Raw genomic sequence first — 25,299 nt, forward strand, 5'->3', positions numbered from 1 at the left:
AGAGCTAATGCCCTCCTGCCAGTTTAATTGATATTCAAGGGTTTGTTGGTTTTGTCGGAAGTTACAGTGTGAAAATCAGGAGTATCACTTGTCAACTGAACTACTGTAAATGAATGACCATGATCCTGGGCCCTTCCTGTACCTTCATGTCACCTTATTCATATTCATAAGCCATATCATCCTGATATGCATGAGTCGTGTGGCTTTGTAGATACCACGCCAACTTGGCATTGAGATCATGTGACCTTTCACATGCATTGCACTGGATAATTTTCTCATCTCTGATATAGTGAAATGTGAATAAACTACTATGAAAATGAAATCATTTTCTGATGCCCTAATCGTCCACAGTTTATAAAAAGAAGTATAATCATGTACTTATATTTCCATTAAAAATTTTGGGGTCAGAAATTATTTTTTTATCAGTCTCTAAAACTATTTAGCAGCACAACTATTTGCAACATTGATTATATATAATAATATACTTTTAAAATAAAGTTTAAGTAAGATAGATTTCATATATATATATATATATATATATATATATATATATATATATATATATATATATATATATATATATATATATATATATATATATATATATATATATATATATATATATATATATATATATATATTAATCAAAAGTGACAGTCAATACATTTATAATGTTGCAAAAAAAAACCTTTCCATCTCAAATAAATGGTGTTTTTAACTTTCTATTTATTAAAGAATCCTGAAAAAATGTATCATGATTTTAACAAAAATATTAGGCAGTAAAAACAGTTACTAATAATAAATGCCTGCATGAGTTATTTTGTCTTTATTGAGCTGAAATTGAGAATAATCATAAGTAAAAGTTCAGAAAAAAAGGCTTTAACAAAAATGAGAGCATTGAAAAGAATAGCCTGTAATAATTAATTATTGCATAATATACAAAGCTTGTTCAAAATACAATTACTAGAAATTAAGTAGCCACAAAGTCAACTTCCTTATTCACAGTCTATGAGAACGTTTGAGTTATATCACCCCGAAGCACTGGAAGTTCACGATATTAACCCCTGGTTTTACAGAGAAGGCCTAAGTTAAAGTCCCAGACTAAAATGCATGTTTGAGCTGTTTTAACTGAAAGCAACTTGTACTGACAGATATGACATTCTTCTTTCAGACGAATACAATCAGAGTTTTATTAAAATGTCCTGGCTCTTCCAAGCTTTATAATGGCAGTGAATGGTTGTGTTAATAAAGGCCTTCTGAAGCGAAGTGGCGCATTTGTGTAAGAAAAATATCCATATTTAAAACTTTATAGACTAAAAGAACTCATTTCCGGCGGATCGCCGTACGCAAGTTGACTTACGGCAAAAGAGTAACCCCTGACGCGATGAACAGGAGCATCACAAGCTTTGACGCCTATCGTGGATAGGGCTGGGCAACAAACTCAGGCCCCTCTTCTCTTATATCGAAATCCTCCGCCATTTCTCTTTAAAAATTCCCGTTTTAGACTCTAATTCATGACCGGTGTTATGTTTTGACGTCAGTAGACTATGGGGTGCCGCAAGGATCCGTGTTAGGCCCTCTGCTATTCTCAATATATATGCTGCCACTTGGTAATATTATAAGAAAACATGGAATTAATTTCCACTGTTATGCTGATGACACTCAATTATATATTTCATCACGACCGGATGAAAACGCTAAATTATCTAAACTGACAGCGTGTGTTGAAGATATTAAATACTGGATGACGTGTAATTTTCTGCTATTAAATTCAGATAAAACGGAGGTGTTACTTATTGGTTACTTATATGATGAGACGACTCCACGCCTGTGAAGAGACGACTCAACGCCAGCGTTGTTATCGAACATTATTCTTTAACATTGTCTTTCTAACATTTTTACTGTACATCTATGAAATGCACTTTCTGTAAAGCTGCTTTGAAACAATGTGTATTGTGAAAAGCGCTATACAAATAAATTTGAATTGAATTGAATTGAATGTTTTGCTCTATCCTCTGCGCTTCTGTGTTCGTCATTATGCATGAGTCAAGGGTTCAAGGGTCAAGGGTTACTCTTTCGCCATAAATCGATGCGTACGTCCATGGGCGTCAGAAGCAAAACAAATGTGTGTGGGTCCTTTCAGAAAAAATTTACTGGAGTAGATGCCATTTACATTAAGTACAAATATACCGCCTTGTTTGCTAAACGTCTGGTTGGGAAAGACAAAATTACGGAAATCACTGTATCATTGAGAGTGGCAATAGTGTAGGGGTAAGACGCATGGCATGAAGTTTTTACGCAAATTGACCCGAGGTTCGAATCCACCTTTTGCCGAACTCACTCTTCTCCCTTTTTCCATCACAAATCAGATCAGAAAGCCAATAAAAATTCAATAAAAATGAAGAAAATATTATAAAAGTGGAAATAAAGCGTCTAACTTGTGTTTAATAATAAGTGTTTATCGTTAAGGGGCAAGTAAACAGACATGTGCTGAGTTAGAGACGATAAAAGTGAGTGGGTCCAATATCATTGATCGTAAAAAGTGGGTGGGTCTTGTACTGAAATGCATTTCAGCCCTTCGGTTTGTGAGCTGTAGCTGTGGGTTCCTTTGGGAGCTGAGCCCATGTAATGAACACTGGGGCTTGAACATGATTAAGCAACAGGACTGCTTTAAGGAAGCTGATCTTCGAATGATTCTACACTATCGAGGCACAGCATGTATCTGGAAGGGTTCAGGACCAGACGTGACACTTATAGATCCTTTGAGACTCAGCGTTTGTCCCTCAAGAGGCAGGAAGTTGAAACGCTGCATCAGAGACGTGAAGAAGAGGAAGAGCTCCATACGAGCGAGCTGCTCACCCGGACACATTCTCTTACCTGGAAATCACGGTCTGGATCAGTAAATATGCTCATAATCTGAGTAAACTCAAGATGCTAGAGCTGTATGCACACGACCTACCTATTGAAAACGGGATGAAAGCGTCTTTCTTCAAAAACATGCCGTTTTCATCCAGAAAGTGGGCAGGGTTGAATTCATACGGAGTGCTGTACTCATTCTTATCCTGTAGGATTGTCTTTAGCAGCGGCAGCACCATCACACCCTGTAATAGCCAAATATATAGAGTTATAGATTCATGGTAGAGGTATTATACCCTTTTACAAAGTCTTGATGTTGTTATGGGTCTCTTTAAAATTGGTTTTCATGCCTGAATGCTCAAAAACTCATTATTCTTCACATATCTCCATTGTTGCGGCTCGTCTCTTCAGTCTATCAGTAACTCTGTTTAGTTCATGTCTCACTGAAGCCCCCCCTTCTGAAAGGCACAGTGTGCTCTGATTGGTCGACTGGACAGTTTGTTTGGAAAATGTCTAGAGCAACTCCCGACCTCCTAATCATTTTTAAACATGTTTTTCACCAGCGTATAGGCTGTCCCCTATTGCCATAATATCATACGATGAGTATTATTAGGATATTTCTTTTGTTATATGTTTAGCGCGAAAGCTCACGTGATTGCCGCAGACTCGCCGTGCAGTGCAGTCGTGTCGTGTATCAGCTGCTTTGACGCGATTATCAGGTTAACTGACTCGTAGCATGTGCAATATCTCACGACCTTCCGAGTATCAGAACTCGCACAGTGTACGCCGGCCTTGAGATCTGGTTTTGATTTCCATTGGCAAGATTTACTCAACAACAAAAACTAAAAGGGCAAATTAGCGTGAGAGTGCAAAACCAAAAAGCGCTGATGTGAGTGTAAAGTTCTGCACGTGATCTACTGAGACCGCACAAATAAAAAAAACAGACGCAGCCGGATCATTTCCATAATGGCCAAAGCAATCTACCAAGAGCAGTGCAAGTTAGCGTCTAGTTTAAGACATGCTTAATGGCGCAAATTCCCATAAATTGACTAGCGCAAACCTTAGTAAATCATGTGTCAGAGCTCATAAGTATTACAGTGACAGCTCAGCAAAACATGAGGGCTTGTATCATACATTTGTAAAAACTCTGCTCTCTTTTTTCGCATCCTCCTCTTTTTATACTGACATTGTTTAGTCACACAAATGCTGTATGGTACATAAAATAATAATGTAATAACCTTCGGGATGAGTTGTCCTCTCACTGTTGTGTCCTTGTTGGCCACTCTTGGAGGTGTAAAGGTAATAATGTTTGCGAACCTCTGAATTTCATGGATCACAGCGTAGGTGTATGGAAGATTTGTCCGGTCATCCATTAGTGGTTGACGTGTCTGTCCAATCACCTGATCGATCTCAGACTGGACTTTCTCTGAAAGAAAATAGTCAACGAACAACATGTTGATGGTATTTTTTGAGGACAAGCAAAAGGAAGTCACATTTGTTGACTGACCTACATCCCACCTTGCACGTCTGGATACTTGACCATGAAGAGTAGAGCCCATCTGAGGGTATTAGAGGTGGTCTCTGTTCCGGCTCCAAACAGATCCACCACACAGTGCATCAGGTTCTCCTCTGTGAACTCTGCCTCGCTGTCCTTACACTGGGAATAATAGAACACAAAAAAACTTGCCATAAGGAAATATATATATATTTGAGATTTGAGAATTAGAATTGTTGCTCTCCACAAAGATGGCCTAGGCTATATGAAGATCGGTAGCACCCTGAATCTCAGTTACAGTACAGTGGCCAGGGTTATACACAGGTTTTCCAAGGCTGGTTCCACTCGGAACAGGCCTCGCAAGGGTCGATCAAAGAAGTTGAGTCCTCGTGCTGTGTGTCAGGTGCAGAAGCTGGCTTAAAAAAAACAGATGCGTGAGTGCTACCAGCATTGCTTTAGAGGTTGCAGAAGCGGAAGGTCCGCTTATCAGTGCTCAGACCATATCCCGCACACTGCAACAAGTCGGTTTGCATGGCTGTCGTCCCAGAAGGAAACCTCTTCTGAAGCTGGCACACAAGAAAGTCCGCAAACAGTTTGCTGAAGACATCCTGTCCAAGAACATGAATTACTGGTACCATGTCCTGAGGTCTGATGAGACCAAGATAAACTTGTTTGGCTCAGATAGTGCCCAGCATGTGTAGTGACGCCCTGGTGAAGAGTACCAAGAAAATTGTGTCTTGCCTAAAGTCAAGCATGGTGGTGGCACCATCATGGTGTGGGGCTGCATGAATGCAGCTGGTACTGGGGAAGAAGCAGAACATGATGGCCTTCATTCAGATAAGCATTTTTCCAACATGATAACGACCCCAAACACACCGCCAAGATGACAACTGACTTGCTGAGGAAGCTAAAGATGAAGGTGATGGAGTGGCCAAATATGTCTCCAGACCTGAACCCTGTTAAGTATCTGTGGGGCATCCTCAAGCGGAAGGTGGAGAAGCCCAATGTGTCTAACCTCCAGCAGCTCTGTGATGTCATTATGGAGGAGTGAAAGAGGATCCCAGCGCCAACCTGTGTAGCTCTGGTGAATTCCATGCCCAAGAGGATTAAGGCAGTGCTGGATAACAATGGTTCTCACACAAAATATTGACACTTTGGACACAGTTTTGACATGTTCACTTAGGGTGTACTCACTTTTGTTGCCAGCTATTTTGACAATAATGTCTATATGTATGTTAAGTTAATTTCAGAGAACAGTAAATCTATACTGTTATAGGAATAAGATACAAGATGGCGCCGCGGATGGCAGCCTCGGTATGGAGCTCTTCAGCTATTCAGTTGTTTTTGTTAGTTTGTTCTGCGTTTAGTCATTCTTTTCCGATCAGTTTCACCAAAGACGAACTACTGGACATTAGGAAAAACACACCAGACAACATTTCTACAGTTTTTGACTATTGTGACGTTTTGTTTGATTTTTTCGTTGGAGCCACAGCTGTGTGTTTAAAACGCGCGGCCAGGCGAAAGCGGGGGAAGCGAGCAGGCGCAGTGGTTAAACTTTGCGCGCGTGGCCTCTGCACTGCACTCCCTAGTATTCATCTTGCGAATCTCCGATCCCTTCCTAACAAAACGGACGGACTTCTTCTCCTCACCCGCGTTAACAAGGATTTTTCAAACTCTGCTGCACTGTGCTTCACTGAAACCTGGCTGAGTGAAGCCATACCGGACAACGCACTATATATCTGCCGGGCTTCCAGCTGTTCCGAGCGGATCGCATCATGGAACTAACAGGGAAAACGAGAGGTGGTGGATTGTGTTTCTACATTAACGAAAGTTGGTGTTCAGATGTAACAACGCTGAAGAAGATGTGATCTCCTAATCTAGAGGCGCACTTCATAAACTGTAAACCTTTCTACTCGCCGCGGGAGTTTTCCTCGTTCATTCTCGTGAATGTTTACATTTCTCCAGACGCGTGTTTGAGCGCGGCGCTACAACAGCTGGCTGAACAAATAGCTGAGACTGAACAAAGGTATCCAGACTCTCTTTTAATCATTCTTGGGGATTTTAACAGAGCAAATCTCTCCCGTGAACTGCCAAAATACAGACAGCACATTACATGTCCCACCAGAGACCGTAATATACTGGACCACTGTTACACAATAATAAAGAATGCATATCACTCCGTCCCACGGGCAGCTTTGGGGCTCTCTGATCACTGTGTGGTTCATCTTATACCGACCTACACGCAGAAACTGAAATCAGCTAAACCGGTAATAAAGACTGTAAAAAGATGGACTAATGAAGCAGAGCTGGACTTACAAGCCTGCTTTGATTGCACTGATTGGTCTGTTTTTGAAGCTGCTACCACTGATCTGGATGAGCTCACAGATTCTGTAACATCAGTTTCTGTGAGGATACATGCATTCCTACCAGGACATTCTTATCATTCACTAATGATAAACCATGGTTAACTGGGAAATTCAAACAGCTCCGTCATGCCAAAGAGGATGCTTACAGAAGTGGGGATAAAGTCTTGTATAACCAGGCCAGAAACAGACTGACAAAGGAGATCAGAGTTGCTAAAAGAAGCTACTCTGAAAAGCTGAGAAACGTCTCGGTTACGTATGGTAACCCTCGTTCCCTGAAGGAGGGAACGGAGACGTACGTCGGTAATAACCGACGAATTGGGATCACTTCAGAGAGCCCCTATCAGCTTCGAGAACTTAAGAACAGGCCAATGAACAATTGGCGTGCGAGATTTGCATCTCGCGCTCCGCCCCGCGCCGCGGGTATAAACAGGAAGCGAGAGCACCGCACTGACGTTTTTCACTGAGGAGCCGAACCAGTGACTCGGCCAAGCAGTGATGGAAGGAACTGTGGCGACGGGACGTACGTCTCCGTTCCCTCCTTCAGGGAACGAGGGTTACCATACGTAACCGAGACGTTCCCTTTCAGTCGGTCACTACGACGTACGTCGGTAATAACCGACGAATTGGGATCCCTATGGAAAGCGCCACAGTTACTACCACTTCCAGCGCCCAGCGAGAGCCCCTCAGACCCCGTTCTGAAGCGGGCGGGAAGAGTCACGCTTAGGAGAGTCATACTGCTGTTCCGCAAGACCCATTCAGCAGACTTGATTGGATAACGCTGGGAAAGCGTGCCCGAAGGACGCTGCGGGAGCCACATCATGCCCGGAGGGAGTTACCATGTGGAGAACACGTATGGGCTGGCCGTGGGCAGCACAACATACGGAAGTCCCAGGGGAGGCCCCGGCCTAATGCAGGCGGGGGACGACACCGTACTGAGACGGCAGAGAACTCTGCCAAGGGAAAGACACGAGCTCGCCGTAGGGAGCTGTACCGTGGAAATACACGTATGGGACCGCCGTAGGGGTCACGACATACGGAACCCAGCCTGACACAAGTTCCACCAATGCATACGAGTGCCAGATCTGGCATCGGACGCTCCGCAACATCCGACTGCCGAGGGGTGCGGAGGACTCAACAGGGTTCGCCAATCCTGGGGAACTCGACTGGAGAAAATAAGCGCACGTATCCGTTCCAGGGGAAGGGAATGGCGCAGCAAGCCGACACTAGAACGGGCACTTCAGTGAAGCTGACTATGGGAAGCGAGCACACGAGAAGCCACCGGCTCTACACGCAGGCTATAAAACCTAGCGAACATGTTGGGTGTCGCCCAGCCCGCAGCTCTACAAATGTCTGTCAGCGAGGCGCCACGAGCCAGCGCCCAGGAAGAGGCTACACCCCTGGTGGAGTGAGCTCTAACCCCGAGCGGGCAGGGCACGTCTTGGGAATCATACGCCAAGACGATGGCATCCACTATCCAGTGGGCCATCCTCTGCTTGGAGACAGCCTTTCCCTTCTGCTGTCCTCCGTAACAGACGAAGAGCTGCTCTGAGGTCCTGAAGCTTTGCGTTCTGTCCACGTAAGTCCGGAGAGCACGGACGGGACAGAGCAAAGCTAGGGCTGGGTCTGCCTCCTCCGAAGGCAGCGCTTGCAGGCTCACCACTTGGTCCCGGAAGGGAGTAGTGGGAACCTTGGGTACATATCCAGGCCGGGGTCTCAGGGTTACCTGAGAGTCACCCGGCCCGAATTCCAGGCACGATTCGTCGACCGAAAATGCCTGCAGGTCCCCTACCCTCTTAACTGAGGCCAATGCAATCAGGAGTATTGTCTTTAGAGACAAGATCTTAAGCTCTACTGACTGTAAAGGCTCGAAGGGCGCCCTCTGAAGTGCGGTCAGCACCAGAGTCAAGTCCCAAGAGGGTATAGAAGAAGGGCGAGGAGGATTTAGTCTCCTCGCTCCCCTTAGGAACCTGACGATCAGATCATGCTTGCCTAAGGACTCACCATTAACGAGGTCATGGCTTGCGGCGATGGCGGCAACATATACCTTGAGGGTGGAGGGAGACAGCCTTCTCTCCAACCCGTCTTGAAGAAAAGATAGCACAGATCCGATCGAACACTTCCGGGGGTCTTCTCGGCGAGAAGAGCACCAGTCGACGAACAGGTTCCACTTCAACGCATAAAGCCGTCTCGTAGAGGGGGCTCTGGCGGAAGCAATGGTGTCGACTACCGCTTGCGGTAGGTCACCTAGAACCTCCGCGTCCCGTCCAGGGACCAGACATGGAGTTTCCAGAGGTCTGGACGCGGGTGCCATAGGGTGCCCCGTCTCTGAGACAGAAGGTCCTGCCTCAGAGGAATGGGCCAAGGAGGTGCTGTCGCGAGGAGCACTAGTTCCGGGAACCACGTCCTGTTGGGCCAGTACGGAGCTACCAAGAGGAGTTGCTCCTCGTCCTCCCTGACCTTGCACAGAGTCTGTGCAAGAAGGCTCACTGGGGGAAACGCATATTTGCGCAGAGCCCGGGGCCAGCTGTGTGCCAGTGCATCCGTGCCGAGGGTCCCCTCGGACAGGGAATATAACAACTGGCAGTGGGTCGTGTCGTGGGCGGCAAACAGGTCGATCTGTGCGGCCCCAAAGCGACTCCAAATCAGCTGGACCACCTGGGGGTGGAGTCGCCACTCTCCGGGAAGCACTGGCAACCGCGACAGCTCGTCGGCTGCACGGTTGAGCAGGCCCGGAATGTGAATCGCACGAAGGGACCTCAGGTGCTTCTGACTCCACAGGAGGAGATGGCGGGCGAGTTGGGACAAACGGCGGGAGCGTAGACCACCTTGTTTGTTGATGTACGCAACGGCCGTCGTGCTGTCCGTCCGGACCAGAACGTGCTTGTCTTTGAGCGACCCTTTGAGGCGGCTGAGAGCAAGACGAACTGCCAGCAACTCTAGGCAATTGATATGCCATTGCAGTTGGGGCCCCGTCCACAGACCCGATACTGCAAGCCCGTTGTACGTGGCACCCCAACCCGTGGGTGAGGCATCCGTGGAGACAACATGATGCCTGGACACTTGTTCTAGAGGCACTCCTGCCCGTAGAAATGAAGGGTCCGACCACGGGGTGAGGGTTTGGCGGCATCTCGGCGTCACTTGGACACGGAGGGATCCGCTGTGCCACGCCCATCTCGGGACTCGGTCGTGTAGCCAGTGCTGAAGCGGTCTCATATGGAGCAGCCCTAGCGGCGTTACTGCGGCTGCTGCTGCCATATGCCCCAGGAGCCTCTGAAAATGTTTCAGTGGAACCGCTGTACTGCGTTTGAGCGTACTCAAGCAGCTCAGCACCGACTGGACGCGCTCCTCTGTAAGGCGCGCAGTCATGGCGACCGAGTCGATCTCCATCCCGAGAAAAGAGATCCTCTGTACGGGACAGAGTTTGCTCTTCTCCCAGTTGACCCGAAGACCCAACTGGCTGAGGTGCCGGAGCACCATGTCCCTGTGTTCGCACAACTGCTCCCGCGACTGGGCAAGAATCAGCCAGTCGTCGAGATAGTTGAGGATGCGAACACCACGCTCTCTCATGGGAGCAATGGCCGCCTCCGCGACTTTCGTGAAGACACGGGGCGACAGGGACAACCCGAAGGGTAGGACTTTGTACTGGTATGCCCGTCCGTCGAAAGCAAAGCGTAGAAACGGTCTGTGTCGAGGGAGAATCGAGACATGAAAGTACGCGTCCTTCAGGTCGATCGCTGCAAACCAATCCTGGGGACGGATGCACCTGAAGATGCGTTTCTGGGTTAACATTCGGAACGGCATCCTGTGAAGGGAGCGGTTCAAGTAACGCAGATCCAGGATTGGTCGTAACCCGCCACCTTTCTTGGGTACAATGAAGTACGGGCTGTAGAACCCGGACTTCATATCGGCTGGAGGGACCGGCTCTATCGCGTCCTTCGCCAATAGGACAGCGATCTCCGCCTGAAGCACGGGGGCGCCCTCCTTCGGTATAGAAGTGAAGTGGACACCCCTGAACTTCGGGGGACGCCGGGCGAACTGAATCGCATAGCCGAGTCTGATGGTGCGGATGACCCAGCGAGACGGGCTGGGGAGCGCTAGCCAGGCCCCCAGAGACCGAGCAAGCGGGATCATCGGCACCACGGACGTACCCGGAGCGGGGCAGCGCAGCGGAACGCAGGGGCCCCAGGACGACATGGGAGTGGTCCGTGCAGGGGTCTGGGTCTGACACACGACCTGCATCCGCTGAGGGGACGGGCGAACGTGGGGAGGCACTTTGTGTGCGTCCGCACAACCGACGCCCCCTGTTGGCGAGGAGAGAGGTGTCTGAGGGGTACGAGGCATGGTAGCGTCGCATACCGTCAGACGCGCTCTCTTGGCACCCAGAGATGTTGGAAACTGCTCTTTTATTGAAAATTTGGGTGCCACTGGCACTGGGGCCAGTGGCGGAACAGAAAGAAAAATGGGGTTCCCCCGGCCCTCCACCGGGGGAAGGAGTGGTGCTGCAGCCATCTCCCGAAGAGCAGTTTCCTCCATCTCTGGGCGGCCCGTCTCAGGGTCTCTTTCGACGGCGCTTGCCACCTGGCTTGGCAGCGGCCTGAGCGGGCTGGACGTTCTTCCCGCGACCGGCTCCACGCCCACGGCCGGTGGAAGGCTGCTGCTGGGCTGGGGCGGGAGCGGGGGCGGCCGCAGGAGGACGTCCTCGGCGACGGGCAGGCGGAGGTGCTGCAGCTGGCGGCTGGGTGGAGGCAGCAGCGGGCCGCCGGTGCAGGATGTGTTTGATGGCCTCCGTCTGCTTCTGGGCGGCCGAGAATTGCTGGGCGAAATTCTCGACCGCGTCACCGAACAACCCGGCCGACGATATGGGGGAGTCCAGGAACCGGTTCTTATCAGTCTCCCTCATGTCGGCCAGGTTGAGCCAGAGATGCCGTTCCTGGACCACTAAGGTGGACATCGCCTGACCCACGGAACGGGCGGTAACTTTCGTCGCCCGGAGCTCCCGGAGGAGCTCTGGGTCAGACCTACCCTCGTGCATGTCCATGAGTGCCTGGGCTTGGTGCACCTGAAGCAACGCCATGGCATGCAAGGCAGACGCGGCCTGTCCGCAGGACCTGTAGGCCTTCGCAGTTAGACTGGAGGAAAACCTACAGGCTTTGGACGGGAGACGAGGATCACCACGCCACTCGGAGGCGGACGCCGGACGCAGCTGCATCGCGACGGCGCGTTCGACTGGCGGGATCCCCTCGTAACCCTTGGCCTGTCCACCGTCAAGGGTAGTGAGGAGGGAGGAGCCTCCAGGTCTGTTTCTGGCACTGAAGGGTGTCGTCCACGACCTGGAAAGCTCCTCATGCACCTCCGGGAAGAATGGCACTGGGGCGGGACGCTGAGAACCAGCGCGACCCCCCCCCAGGAACCAATCATCCAACCTAGAAGGTTCGGGACGTGGTGGAGGGTTCCACACAAGCCCGACCTTTTTGGCGGCCCGGGAAAGCATAGCCGTCAACTCAGGGTCCGACTCAGCCGTTGCCACTCTCCCAGAGGGAGGCAGCACAGCTGAATCTTCATCCTCTGAGGACTGGAACTCCCCCTCCGATGCTGCGATCGACATCTGCTCGTCCGCGGGTGCTCCGAAAGAGATGACTGGGCGCCCGTGGGCGGGACCAGCGATCTCTTCCGGTGGCGCCACCGGCAGCGGTGCTTGAGAGGGTTCAGGGACCTGCGTAGGGACACTAGGCGGGTTTGTCCTGAACGTAATCCTCAGATCACCCCGGCCATCCGTCGAAGTAGGTCTATCCTGGTTAGGGATAGCTCTAGATCGAGGTATGGGGAGGGGGACTCCGCCTTCCCGGAGGTAGGTGAGTCTCGACCTAAGCACCGCAATAGTCATGTTCCCGCAGTGAGAACACGAACTATTCACAAACGCTGCCTCAGCGTGCTGTAAGCCCAGGCACGTGATGCAGTGAGTGTGGCCGTCAGCGGGCGAGAGGGAACGACCGCATCCAGAAACGCACGGGTGGAATGACATCTTGAAAAAGACGCAGTGTCACACCCGTGTTGCTCTTTTTGTGAGGAAAATGCTCTTTTAAGAGAGTGCTGAAGCACCCAGGGAAACCGCGGCAACACACAGGGAATAGTGCAGCCTGTGTTTGCACTCAAAGGAAGGAACGCCCACCGATACCAACAGATGCTGTGATAACAGCAGTTTGTTCCTTGTGCAGCTGAGTTTGCGGTCCCGCTGGAAAGCGCCGTCACACCAGCACACGATCCTCTTCTCTGTTCTGAATGAATCTCTTTCGCTGAAAAGACAGGAAAGCAGTCTCTGTAACTTCAAACGCCGGTTCGGCTCCGAAGTGAATGACGTCAGTGCGGTGCTCTCGCTTCCTGTTTATACCCGCGGCGCGGGGCGGAGCGCGAGATGCAAATCTCGCACGCCAATTGTTCATTGGCCTGTTCTTAAGTTCTCGAAGCTGATAGGGGCTCTCTGAAGTGATCCCAATTCGTCGGTTATTACCGACGTACGTCGTAGTGACCGACTGAAAGGGAACCAGTTTTCAGCAAACGACCCGGCTTCAGTTTGGACAGGCTTGAGGAACATTACAAACTACAAGTCACCATCCCCCCGTTCTGTAGAGAATCAACAACTGGCTGAGGATCAGAATGCATTCTACTGCAGGTTTGAAAAGCCTAGTCTCACACCACACACCTGCTCTGATCTGCACTTCACACGCCCCCCATCACCTCCTGCACAATTTGCCTACAGAGCAAACAGGTCTGTGGATGATGCAGTCAACATGGGACTGCATTATATCCTGCAACATCTCGACAGACCTGGGACTTATGCTAGGATCTTATTTGTGAACTTCAGTTCGGCCTTCAATACCATCAAGCCTGATCTTCTCTCAGCTAAACTGACCCACATACATATGGGGGGGGGGGGGGGGGGGTTATGGAGAGCTGGGTCAGTATATATATATGTATATGTGTGTATATATATATATATACACACCGACCAGGCATAACATTATGACCACTTAAAAGGTGAAGTGAATAACACTGATTATCTCTTCAGTACAGCACCTGTTAGTGGGTGGGATATATTAGGCAGCAAGTGAACATTTTGTCCTCAAAGTTAATGTGTTAGAAGCAGGAAAAATGGGCAAGCGTGAGGATTTTTGACAAAAAGGTGTCAGAATGTGCATCGCAGTTTGTTGCATATGGGGCTGCATAGCCGCAGACCAGTCAGGGTGCCCATGCTGACCCCTGTCCCCCACCGAAAGCACCAACAGTGGGCACGTGAGCATCAGAACTGGACCACAGAGCAATGTTCTGCTGGGAAACCTTGGGTCCTGCTTTGACACGTGCCACCTACCTAAGCATTGTTGCAGACCATGTACACCCTTTCATGGAAACGGTATTCCCTGGTGGCTGTGGCTCTTTCAGCAGAAAAAAATGGTTGCTTTAAAGCTACACTGTGTAACTTTTTTAGTTTATTCTTAGCTAAAAACACTTAGTTCTTTCAAAAATATATGTGCTCATTAATGTATATTTACTTCTTTCAAGTAATAAAGTATTCTCGTAAGTTTATAATATGCCATTGAAAATACATATGGGTGAGGGGTTCGAATGCGGGTCGCCATGTTGTCCCTCGATCTTGAAAGTACATTAGCCAAAGAGGGACATACCTGTAAATTCAAGCTTCGCCTTTTGCTTTTTAACACTCGATGGCACTGTGGACTGTGGACGAGGTCGAACTGGAAGCCATGTTAATCTTGGACGAAATCGGCCACCGTAGGAGTTAAAACGAATGCGGAATTGAGAGGAACAGAAAATAACCTTCACTGGATGGTCATATACCTTTTAACCGCTAGATGGGGGAAATATCACACAGTGCAGCTTTAAAGCAGATCTCTGCAACCATTGACTATCATAGTGGGGGAAAAATACTATAGTAGTCAAAAATACTATGGTGTGGAAGTGTATATTCTTGCTCCTTAAAGTATATTTTGTAATATATTTTGGCTTTTGAAGGTTTAAACTACAAATATATTCAATTTGAAAGGTTCACATTCTAAATAAATTGGTGGCATTTCCGCTCCAGCACTCATTTCACTAATGAGAATTTGGACCATTTCTTAACAAGTGGTTAAGACTAGTTAGCATGATCTGTAAGATGCTGTAACTACATGATCTCTGTAGGCCAGACATGAATATTCATAAAGGAGGTGCTAACGCATGCTTTAACTCCCAATAAAGCAATCTTAAAGGAATTTAAATACACCAGGGCATCTTAGGACAACACTACCTTCTCAATTTCATCCAGATAGCAGTCAATGTAGTCTCTGGGGTCGGACGGGTCTCTCTCCTCCTTGTGTTTTCTGAATTCCTCCTGCATGAAGGGCTGAAGTTTAGACATGCTGGCGAATGCAGTCTGGTGTTTTCCTGGCAGCAGTGACATGAGGGTTGGAAACTGATTATACAACTGTAAAGAGACAAATAAAGGACAACATTTTTTTATAAAATGCACAATTTAACACGCACTACAATTCCTTGAATGAAACTGATGTTGATAGCACAATTTCATTTCAGTTGCATTGATTTGTGTTATTTTACTTTTTATATTGTTAGCCTTGTGTATGACATTGTGATAGCAGGGTGAACTCGTACCCGACCCCAGTTGGAAACGGGAAGCTGTAACATGTCATCCGCATACTTCTGCATCAGATGAAACTGATGGTCATCATACTCAAACCTGTGACCAAACACCAACCCGCTGATTATATTAGCCACGGCATTGGTCAAAACACGATGAGGGTCAAAGGGCAAACCTAGAAACACAACAACCAAATTAAAGAGCAATGCTATATGATTTAGGTTTTATGACAGAAAACCTGAAAAACAAACAAACATCTCTTAAAAAACACCTTTTCCTTTCTACAATACATCTTAAATATTTGTATTTAATTTATATTTATTTCATTTATTATTATTAAAATAGTATTTATTTTTATTTATGATTATTACATATTTAATTATGATTACCACATTTGTATTGATTTAATTTATTATTTTTATTATAAAAAAAAGAGGAAATTAAGGAAACGTGGTTTCCCCTATGTTTGACCTTCCAAAAAGACACTTGCACTTGCAGATAGTGGCCTCTAGAGGATAGTATGTACACACAGCCCTTCAAGACATGATTATCACATTGAACTAAACATTTAATTCCCTGGGTATAATACATTTTTAGATTTTTTAAAAAAAGTGCATTCTTTGTATTCATATTTTCTGGAGTTTTTAATAAAAAAATGACAGCAAATCTTGTTTGTACAGAGAGTTTGGCACTAAAATGATGCTCACTGACCTTGTTCAGTCTGTACAGAGTCAAAGAGAAAGTGACACTCCTGAAGGATGGAGTTTTCTAGAGTTTTCTTCCCTACACCAAAGTATTTCAGTGTTGCCAGAGCAAAACGTCTCTGTTGACGCCACATGTGGCCACTTGACATAAATAGACCTACAAAGAAAGATTTATTATTTGACATGAATAGACCTACAAAGAAAGATGTATTATTTGACATGAATAGACATAGATAGAAAGTATTTAAGCCTGATTGGTTCACATCTGTGCACTCGCACAGACAAATGGCCTTTCAGTCTGCCAGAAAGGGCGCCGCCGACTGCCTATTTAAGTCACACAAAATTTCAATTTTTTTAGATTTTTTAGACTGAATAGCAATGGCGTTAGCCCGGCAGGATACACAATGCTCTTTCCCGTATTTCAGGAAACTGAGGTTATGTTAGTAACCGGAGCACTCCCTTTCAATACGGTTCACTTCAGTCTCTGACCCATATGGGGAACGCACTGCTAGCTTTGTGTATGACATTGTGATAGCAGGGTGAACTCGTACCTGACCCCAGTTGGAAATGGAAAGCTGCAAGATGTCATCCACATACTTTTCCATCAGTTAGAAGGTGCCTGTGGCGAGCAGCGAGGCCGAGGGACCGTGAGGGCGGGACGAGGCGGCGCTCATCAGAGAAGATGAGCGCCAGCTGAGAGCCGCAGCGATCTCGGCCCTTGCGGAGGAGTGAGGGAGTATAAAGGAGGAGCGATGACAGTGAGGGACGAGAGAGGACCAGGCCTGGAATTTGCGTTATGTTTTATTTTAGTTGTGTTATTCGCTGCAGTCGTCCGTGAGGGGCTGCAGCCTTTATTTTCATTTTGTCTTTATTTTTGATTAAATACTTTGATTGTTCGCCGGTTCCCGCCTCCTTCTTCCCGTACAAACAACCTTTACTACAGTGGTGCCGAAGCCCGGGAGGAAGGAGGGAGCCCTCGCAGCTGAGGGGGATCGCGGTGCCGCGGAGTTCGGGCAGCGCGGAGGAGAGAAGTCCGCGAGCGGCTGCCCGAAGCGGTGGTGCTGGAGCGGATGAAGATCGGTGGGACGGAGAGCTCGCTGCCGCGCCCCTGGGTCGAGGTGGGGTGGCTGCCGTCCGCGAGGGGGCGAAGGAGTCCCCAGCGCTTGCCTGGAGCCGGAGCCTGCTGTCGTCCGCCGCATAGGGGAGGCATGGCACCGCGTGGCACCGCGAAGAAGAGCCTCTCGGCTGGCTGAGGACCGAGCGGCAGTGTGTCTGGGAACCGGACCAGAAATTTTTTTTTTTTTTCTCCTCTCTCCACTCTCTCGTCTCTGTCGCTCCTCATGCTCCCCGCTCCGTTCTCTCACCTCGCTGTTCTTACCCCCAGGTCCCGCGGCCGCCGTGATCGGGGGGGGTAGAGCGCCGACTCGGGAGTGCCCCCCGGCCTGCGAAGGGCGTTGGGGGTATGTGGTGAGCAGCGAGGCCGAGGGACCGTGAGGGCGGGATGAGGCGGCGCTCATCAGAGAGGAGCGACGACAGTGAGGGACGAGAGAGGACCAGGCCTGGAATTTGCGTTATGTTTTATTTTAGTTGTGTTATCCGCTGCAGTCGTCCGTGAGGGGCTGCAGCCTTTATTTTCACTTTGTGTTTATTTGTGTTTGTGTGTAGGCGGCAGTCGGCCGTGAGGGGCTGCCGCCGCCATATTTATTTTATCTTTATTTTTGATTAAATACTTCGATTGTTCGCCGGTTCCCGCCTCCTTCTTCCCATACAAACAACCTTTACTACAGTGCCCTAGACTCAGAGATCATGTTCAAGACATTCTGGGGGAGACTTGAATGTTCCCGTTAAGAGGCCATAAGTGGAGGCTCCACAACTCGGTTGGGGTTGCCAGATTGACCCTTTCACTTGGGAAAAGAGGTCCCTTCTCAGAGGGATTGACCAAGGTGCTGCAGACAGCAGCTGGACCATTCCCAGGAACCACAGCTGGTTCTGCTAGAGTGGTGCCATGAGTAAGACTGAGCATCTGTCCTCCCTGATTCGGCTGATGACCTAAGGGAGCAGTGCTACTGGAGGGAAGGCATAAAGGCGCAGACGGGCCACCTGTGGGCCAATGCACCCTTTTCCCTCTAAAAGAATATTGGGCAGTGGGTGTTCTCTTCCGACGCAAAGAGATCCACTTCCGCCTGGCTGAAAATGCTCCAAATCATGCAGGCCGTCAGGGGGTGGAATCTCCATTCCAGGGCGATCTATTCTGGGACAGAATATCTGCTCCCGTGTTCATGGAGCCCGACACGTGTAAAGCTTGTACTGACCGAAGACCGTCCAGTGTCCACAGGGGGAGGCGGCATGCCAGTCTGCCCTGGTGATTTATTTAGGCTACCACTGTCATGTTATCCGATCGGACCAGGACATGGTGCCCCCTGAGCACTTGCTCAAATTCCTTGAAGGCCAGGAGCACTGCCATCATTTCCATCATCATGGCAGTTGATGTGCCAGCTTGACATTGGCTCTGTCCAAGAGCTAAAGGCTAGTCTGCTGTCGCACAGTGCACCCCAACCCATCTTGGAGGCGTCTATCATGATAGGAAACTGAGCCCAAACTCTATCCTTCTGGAAACTGAGCCCAGTTCCTCACCCCTCCGATAAAGACGGAGCGATTTCCAGGGGGCCAGGGCTCTGGTACTGCCGTGGCTCAACCTGAGAATAATATGGCCCTTGTACCATGCTTGAGGTGGGACGTGGGCCTTCAACCAGTGTTGCAGAAGCCCCATATGTAACAGGCCCAAGGGAACTACTGAGGAATCTGCTTTCATGAGGTCCAGAAGCTTCTGAAATGTCTTCAAAGGGAGGTTGCTCCTCAGTCTGAATGCCGTTGCAAGCTGCTGAATTTTCATGAAGCGATCCAGCGAAATCCAAGCCCGCATTTCGGACGGGTCTAATATTGCACCCAGGAACGCGATGTGTTTGCTGGGGGACAGCAAGCTCTTGCTCAAGTTGATTCTGAACCCCAGGCTTTCTAGATGGCTGAGGAGCAGAGACCTGTGTGCACACAGTTCCTATTTCAATTGGGCTAAAAGCAGCCAATCGCCGAGGTAATTCAGGACACAAACTTCCCTTCGCCTCAGTTGACAGAGAGCGGCATCTACACATTTCGTAAAGGTGCGTAGAGCCAGAGACTGTCCGAATAGTAGGACTGTATATTGATAGCCTTGAACACGAATCTAAAGAACGATCTGTGATGGGGAGCTATCTGAATATGAAAATATGTCCTTCAGATTCAATGATGAAAACCAATTCCCTGGGTAGATCTGAGAGGAATTGTTTCAAAGTTAGCATATCCTGAACGGCCGTCTCATTAGAGTGTGGTTCAGAGATTTCCAGTCGAGGCCTGAGGCCCACTTGCTAAGGGTTGCTGAGGGCTGTGGGAACCTTTTCTACCACACTCTTTTCTAGCAGAACCTGAACTTTGGCTTGGAGGACATGAGAGTTGAATCCGAGACCGAAGTGTTGAAGCTTTTTATTGTCTCTAAAACCCAATTCGACACACCGACCAGTCCATGTCCAGCTCAATCACTGCCTAAGTAAAAACGCAGATGAGTTCCAAGTCCTGCCGAGGCCTCGCTGAGTCCATCTCTTTAAGCAGGTTTTGGGCGGAGTTCGCCCAGTCTTCAGCATCAGATGCCGCCAGAGAAATCGTGTCTTCACATTCCTCCTAGGAGCCGCCGAATGAATACATGCAGCTCACACCAGAAGAGGGGCACTGGTCACCGTGGGTGAAGAGCACTGGCGAATCAGCACACTGTGGGGAGAGAAAGGCACGTGGGCACTGGGCCGACGTGAGGTCGCTGCAGCCCTGTTGCTCTACCCAGCAGCTCCGCTGTTTCTTCCGTCTCGGCTCGAGACTGGTCTCTGTCAGTGCAGCCTCTGCGTGGGCGCGCCCTGAAATATGAAATATGCTCTTTTATAATCGGCTTGCGCCGTTAAATTTGCTCTTGCTTTAGCCGGAATGCCACAGGGGAGAAGTGCAGAGTCAGCTGCGAGCTGCGAGCTGCCGTTGATCCGCTGCAGAGGCTGTTCTCGACAGCGAGTAAAGGCTTCTTCATCTTCGGAGTCAGCGAGGAGATGTGTCTTCACGCTAAAGGAGAGAAGATCTGAATAAATGGCCGTTTTGTGCAACTTAAATAGGCAGTCAGCCCCTCCCTTTCTGGCGGACTGAAAGGCCATTTGTATGTGCAAGTGTACAGATGAGAACCAACCAGTCTTCAGTATTTGGGAAAAAAAACTGAGTTTCCCCATACGCGTCAGAGACTGGCGCAATGCGAAGTGAACCGTATTGAAAGGGAACTTTTTCTCCATCTGTACCTTTCCCTTTATTGAGCTTGTCAACTGTAGGGAAGTACGGCCGGTCTGTGAAGATGTCCGCCTGTCCCACAAACGCCTCTTTGAAAGCCTCGTATCCAGTGAGAAGTATGCAGGGCTTGCTTCCCAGATAAAGCGTGCTCACATCTCCATACCTCTCTGCAATCTGATCAACATGATTGTTAAGTTATACATTCACATAAAAAAATTTGACATATTTGTATGCGTCATGTGTGACTTACCCTCTGAAAGGAGCCCAGTGGATCACTAAAGCCTATATTTATGAGGTTTCCAAGGACCGGCAGAGGGAAGGGTCCCGGAGGCATGTTCTTTGAATGAACATCTCGCAGGTGTTTCACCAACAGCAGCACACACAGAAATATCAGGAATCCCTGAACATCGATCCACTGACCCATCAGCTGTGACAACACTGACGCCATGCTTACTGAGACCAGAGAGACCATTACACACAGACATTTAACTTACAAAGACATTTATAATATAACAAAAGATTTCAATTTCAAATAAACCCTGACAAAAAAATCCATATTGTGCCCTTTTTTCAAAGTCTTGATGTTGTTTTTGGTCTCTACTAAAATAAGTTTTAATGCTTGAAAACACATTAACAATCCATTGTTGTGGCTCCTCTCTTCAGTCTGTCAGTAACGCTCTCTTTAGTTCCTGTTTCACTGAAGCCCCTCCTTCTAAACAGCACAATGTGCTCTGATTGGTGGGCTGGACCGGTGTGTTGTGATTGGTCAAGCTCTTCGAGCGTGTTTGGGAAATGTCCCGTCCTTTAAACCCGTCTCCGGTGTGATGACTCAGATCTTTCGAATATTTCGATCTAATATGACCCCTGACCTGTAAAGTTGCCAGAATAATAATCATACACTGTTTGCTCGTTGGTCAGAGGAGAACCGGCACCCCGACTGAGCCTGGTTTCTCCCAAGGGTTATTTTTCTCCATTATGCCCTTGATGTACAGCCGAATCAAATTCTGTTGCAATATTTTCCTGTTTAACACTGTGCAGCTGCTTTGAAACAATCGGCATTGTAAAAAGCGCTATATAAATAAATGTGACTTGACATATAAAATGTGGGACGTGCTTGATATTAAACAGTGTTATTAAAAGCACTTTAAAGGGTTAGTTCAACTCGACCTGTGTACCTTTGACCACCGGAAGCTAGTTATTTTAGTCTATAAGTTTTAAATATGGATATTTTTCTTCCACAAACGCATGGCTTCGCTTCAGAAGGCCTTTTTTAACCCGCGGAGCCGTGTGGAGCAGTTATGTGATGGATAGATGCACTTTTATGGACTTCAAAAATGACCCAACAGTCACTGCCATTATAAAGCTTGGAAGAGCCAGGACATTTTTAATATAACTGATTTTATTCGTCCGAAAGAAGAATGTCATTCACACCTAGGATGACTTGAGGGTGAGTAAATCATGGGATAATTTAAGCGCTCCGGGACAGGTCAGAACGTGCATAAGCGAAGTATACTATGGGATTCAGATACGTGCCTAAGCGGCCAAACAGTACACACAAAATATGTCAAAATGCCACAGTTGGTTATGTCTTAAGTTATGTGTTATGTTTTTGCTGAAGTGTCGGTTTATGAAATTTCACTGACATTTAAAATGACTCATATCATGAAATAAGACTTTGATCATTTCATCCACCAATAATCATGATTTTTTTTTGCCATAATCGAACAGCCCTACTACAAAACTTCAACTTGATCATTTTGCTATTTTACAATCTATTTTTTTCAATCTCATTACACCAGCTAGATTTTAATAATACTTAAAATATAGAAATCAGAAATAGAAAACATTTAAAGCCCTATTTGCACTTATCTGAGGACCTCGTGTTATTTAGAAATTACTCCCCCACATCTGAATTTTGCATGGCGCATTCGCACGGGATAAGCAAGCCTGTGATTTTACTCGAATTTACTGACTTATCTCCCGGATATGATGTCAAGACTTGTAAATGTTTCTGTTATAGACAGTCGTATCGATATCATTTTGATTGTTTTATAGTAATACAACTAATTTAGTTCAGTTAGAGAACAGACGCTACAATTAAAAACGTAACTGAGCAATAATAACAATATACGGCGGAAGATTCTGTTTCAAACCTAAATGTAAAAGCGCCCATTTAAGCAAGTTTGTCATTGTACTGTTCTGTTTTTGTGTTTTTCATTAAGAATAATATTAAACACACCAATCATGCAATTTACTCCCAAATTGGTGCTCATTCTAAAGTGAAAGTTTAATCCGCGCGGCCGCAGGGAATTCATAACTGTGCGCATTTTATGCAGCCTCGCTCCATTCTTCGTGAAAGATAAAGATAAAAATGCGCACAGGAAACAAAAACCTTGCAAAAATGATATACGATCCGCCTAATCCCGGCCAAATCACAGAGATGCTGATTCGCACGGGACTAATATTATCACAGGACCTCAGAGTTTGGCGAAATATGGTAGGTAATTTGCGGGGGAATTTTTACTTTACAAATTACAGACATGGCCAATTCGCACAGGATTAAGATCACAGACATTCTCTGCAATTATTACAAATCACCAGAGGTCCCCAGATAATACTAATCCCGTGCGAATAGGGCTTAAGTCATTTTAAATTAATTAAAGGTAAAGTGTGTAAATATTAGCGGCATCTAGTGGTGAGGTTGTGAATTGCAATCGGCCACCGATCACCCCTCCATTTCATAACAGAGAAGCTACGGTGGCCGATACAGGACAAAAATGTCGTCTGAGACAGCAGAGAGTGACTAGCGCTCTGTAGAGAAGTTTGTCCGTTTAGGGCTACTGTAGAAACATGGCGGCTCAAAATGGCGACTTCACTGTAAGCGGACCCGCGGTGTATGGAGATAGAAACGGCTCATTCTAAGGTAATAAAAACATAACGGTTCATTATGTAAGGTCTTTATGCACCACTGAAAACATAGTTATGTATATTATATTGCATTTCTGTCAATAGTCATAAATATTACACACTGCACCTTTAATCAAATAACTAAGCCTGACCTGACCAGACCCCAGTAATACATTTAATTAATTTTAGTATGAAAGACCATACTAACATGTTATGGTCTACCTTGATATGATTTTACATTTAATAAGTATTAAAATATTTCTAAAAACAAAACAAAATTGTTTTAATTTAGCACTAATTTAAATTTAATTTGCCATTTATATCAACCTCATGCCCCTTGTACAGGATTCCATTTAGAATTTCTATCATATTTTGGAACCGTTCCTATAGGATTCCGTCATCAGGAATTGTCTTATAGGATATTTATGTCTTGTCCTAAAAGATTATCATCTGATTCCTAAAGGATTATGTGGGAATTGTCTTATAAGACAAATAGACAATACATAAATATCCCATAGGATAATTTCTACAGGATTTTAATGGGACCCTCTCTCTCTCTCTCTCTCTCTCTCTCTCTCTCTCTCTCTCTCTCTCTCTCTCTCTCTCTCTCTCTCTCTCTTTCTCTCTCTCTCTCTCTCTCTCTCTCTCTCTCTCACACACACACACACACACACACACACACACACACACACACACACACACACACATGTTACTCTAAAAAGTAATTAATTCATTAATAATTGATTTATTATAATAAAAAAAGTAATGATAAAAAAATATCAAAGGACAAAGTGAAATTCCATTAAAATAAATCAGAATGACCAATAGGATTCTAAGAATCCAATAAGATCCTACAGGATAAACTGAAATTCCAATATGATTTGGGCATATCCATATAAAACCCATGATGGGGAAACCCTGCGTTATATTACTTATTCAGAGTTATTATATTATGCAACTTCAATTTTATTTCAAGTGGGTGATTTTTGACAAACACTTAAACTTATGACAGACCCTTCACGGTACAGTAGCATAACAACACAAGTAGCCTAAAAGTTTGACTTTTTTCTACCCACCCGAGTTTACACAACTTCAACAACAAGCAGCATCACTAATGTCAAACGATCGCTACACTGCAAAGATGTCGGTCAGGATATCAATACTTACGAGAATGATGTTTATTTGCTGAGCAATTGACGTTCGTGGCAGAGTCCTTGAAAAACAGAGTTACGAAACGAGTTTCGTAAGTCTGTTTTTCAAGGACTCTAGCAGGACCTGAGGAACTGAGGAATGCGCCGCGGAAGTAAAGCGTGTCACGGAGCGACCAGTAAGTTCCAGCATTGAACCCCATTCATTTCAGTGTAGGCTATCTCAAGCACACTCGCTGGCAAATTGATGAAATTACTGCATATTTTGAGATTTTATGGCATTAGTCGACCTCTCAGGAATATTGATAGAAGTGGTATTTATATGAAGTGCGTTAGAGTTAATGTTTATTGTTATAATAGATGGTTAGACTCTAACAGCAGTTAGAAAACGTGAGCAGCACTGCAACAGCTACTATATCCAGATGCTATCGGTCATATTTTAACAGTTTAAGTCTCTCTGATTCTTTCTGTCGAATGAGTTTCTATGAAGTAGCCTATAGTATTCCAGGAATAACTAGCTCCTGTTGAATTAAAGTGGTTGCCCAGTTTCTTTTTTAAAACACTTGGCCTATTTAAAACTTCTTTCTTGGGTTAAATTCTGTATATGCTACAATTATTCATTTATATTCACCTGGTGTGTATGTTTATGTGAGTATCATAAAATAACATTCGGACGTTAATATCTCAAGCTTGTGATTGTGATAGCAGGCTGGTCTCACACCCTACTCCAGTTGAAGATGAAGCGGTGTCATCTAAATACTAATGCATCAGATGACATTTAGGATCATCATAGATCATTCTCAGTCCAACCTTTGACCAAAATGAT

The 25,299-nt window shown here is 46.7% G+C and overlaps 1 protein-coding gene across 1 annotated transcript; it reads right to left on the bottom strand.

Annotated features, from left to right (window-relative positions):
- Positions 1-804: 804 nt before the first annotated feature.
- Positions 805-25,120, bottom strand: LOC307117753 (cytochrome P450 2J4-like). Its single transcript, XM_079802806.1, has 10 exons — positions 24,493-25,120; positions 20,669-20,871; positions 20,430-20,592; positions 16,076-16,225; positions 15,379-15,539; positions 15,017-15,193; positions 4,375-4,513; positions 4,095-4,282; positions 2,960-3,101; positions 805-2,877 (listed from the first exon to the last, which is right to left on the bottom strand). Exons 1-10 carry the CDS (start codon positions 24,674-24,676, stop codon positions 2,702-2,704), a joined length of 1,683 nt encoding a protein of 560 aa, XP_079658932.1. The 5' UTR covers positions 24,677-25,120; the 3' UTR covers positions 805-2,701.
- Between the last annotated feature and the right edge of the window lie 179 nt (positions 25,121-25,299).

The sequence above is a fragment of the Gobio gobio genome, assembly GCF_949357685.1.
Source record: "Gobio gobio genome assembly, chromosome: 21".
Taxonomy (NCBI): domain Eukaryota; kingdom Metazoa; phylum Chordata; class Actinopteri; order Cypriniformes; family Gobionidae; genus Gobio; species Gobio gobio.

Excerpts from the sequence above, each read along its gene's own strand:
- LOC307117753 (XM_079802806.1), bottom strand. The coding sequence starts at position 24,676 with ATGGGGTTCAATGCTGGAACTTACTGGTCGCTCCGTGACACGCTTTAC. Across the intron at positions 4,514-15,016 it reads ATCTGGATGAAATTGAGAAG|TGTAAGGACAGCGAGGCAGA; the intron begins GTAGTGTTGTCC and ends TATTATTCCCAG. Across the intron at positions 4,283-4,374 it reads CAAGTATCCAGACGTGCAAG|AGAAAGTCCAGTCTGAGATC; the intron begins GTGGGATGTAGG and ends ATTTTCTTTCAG.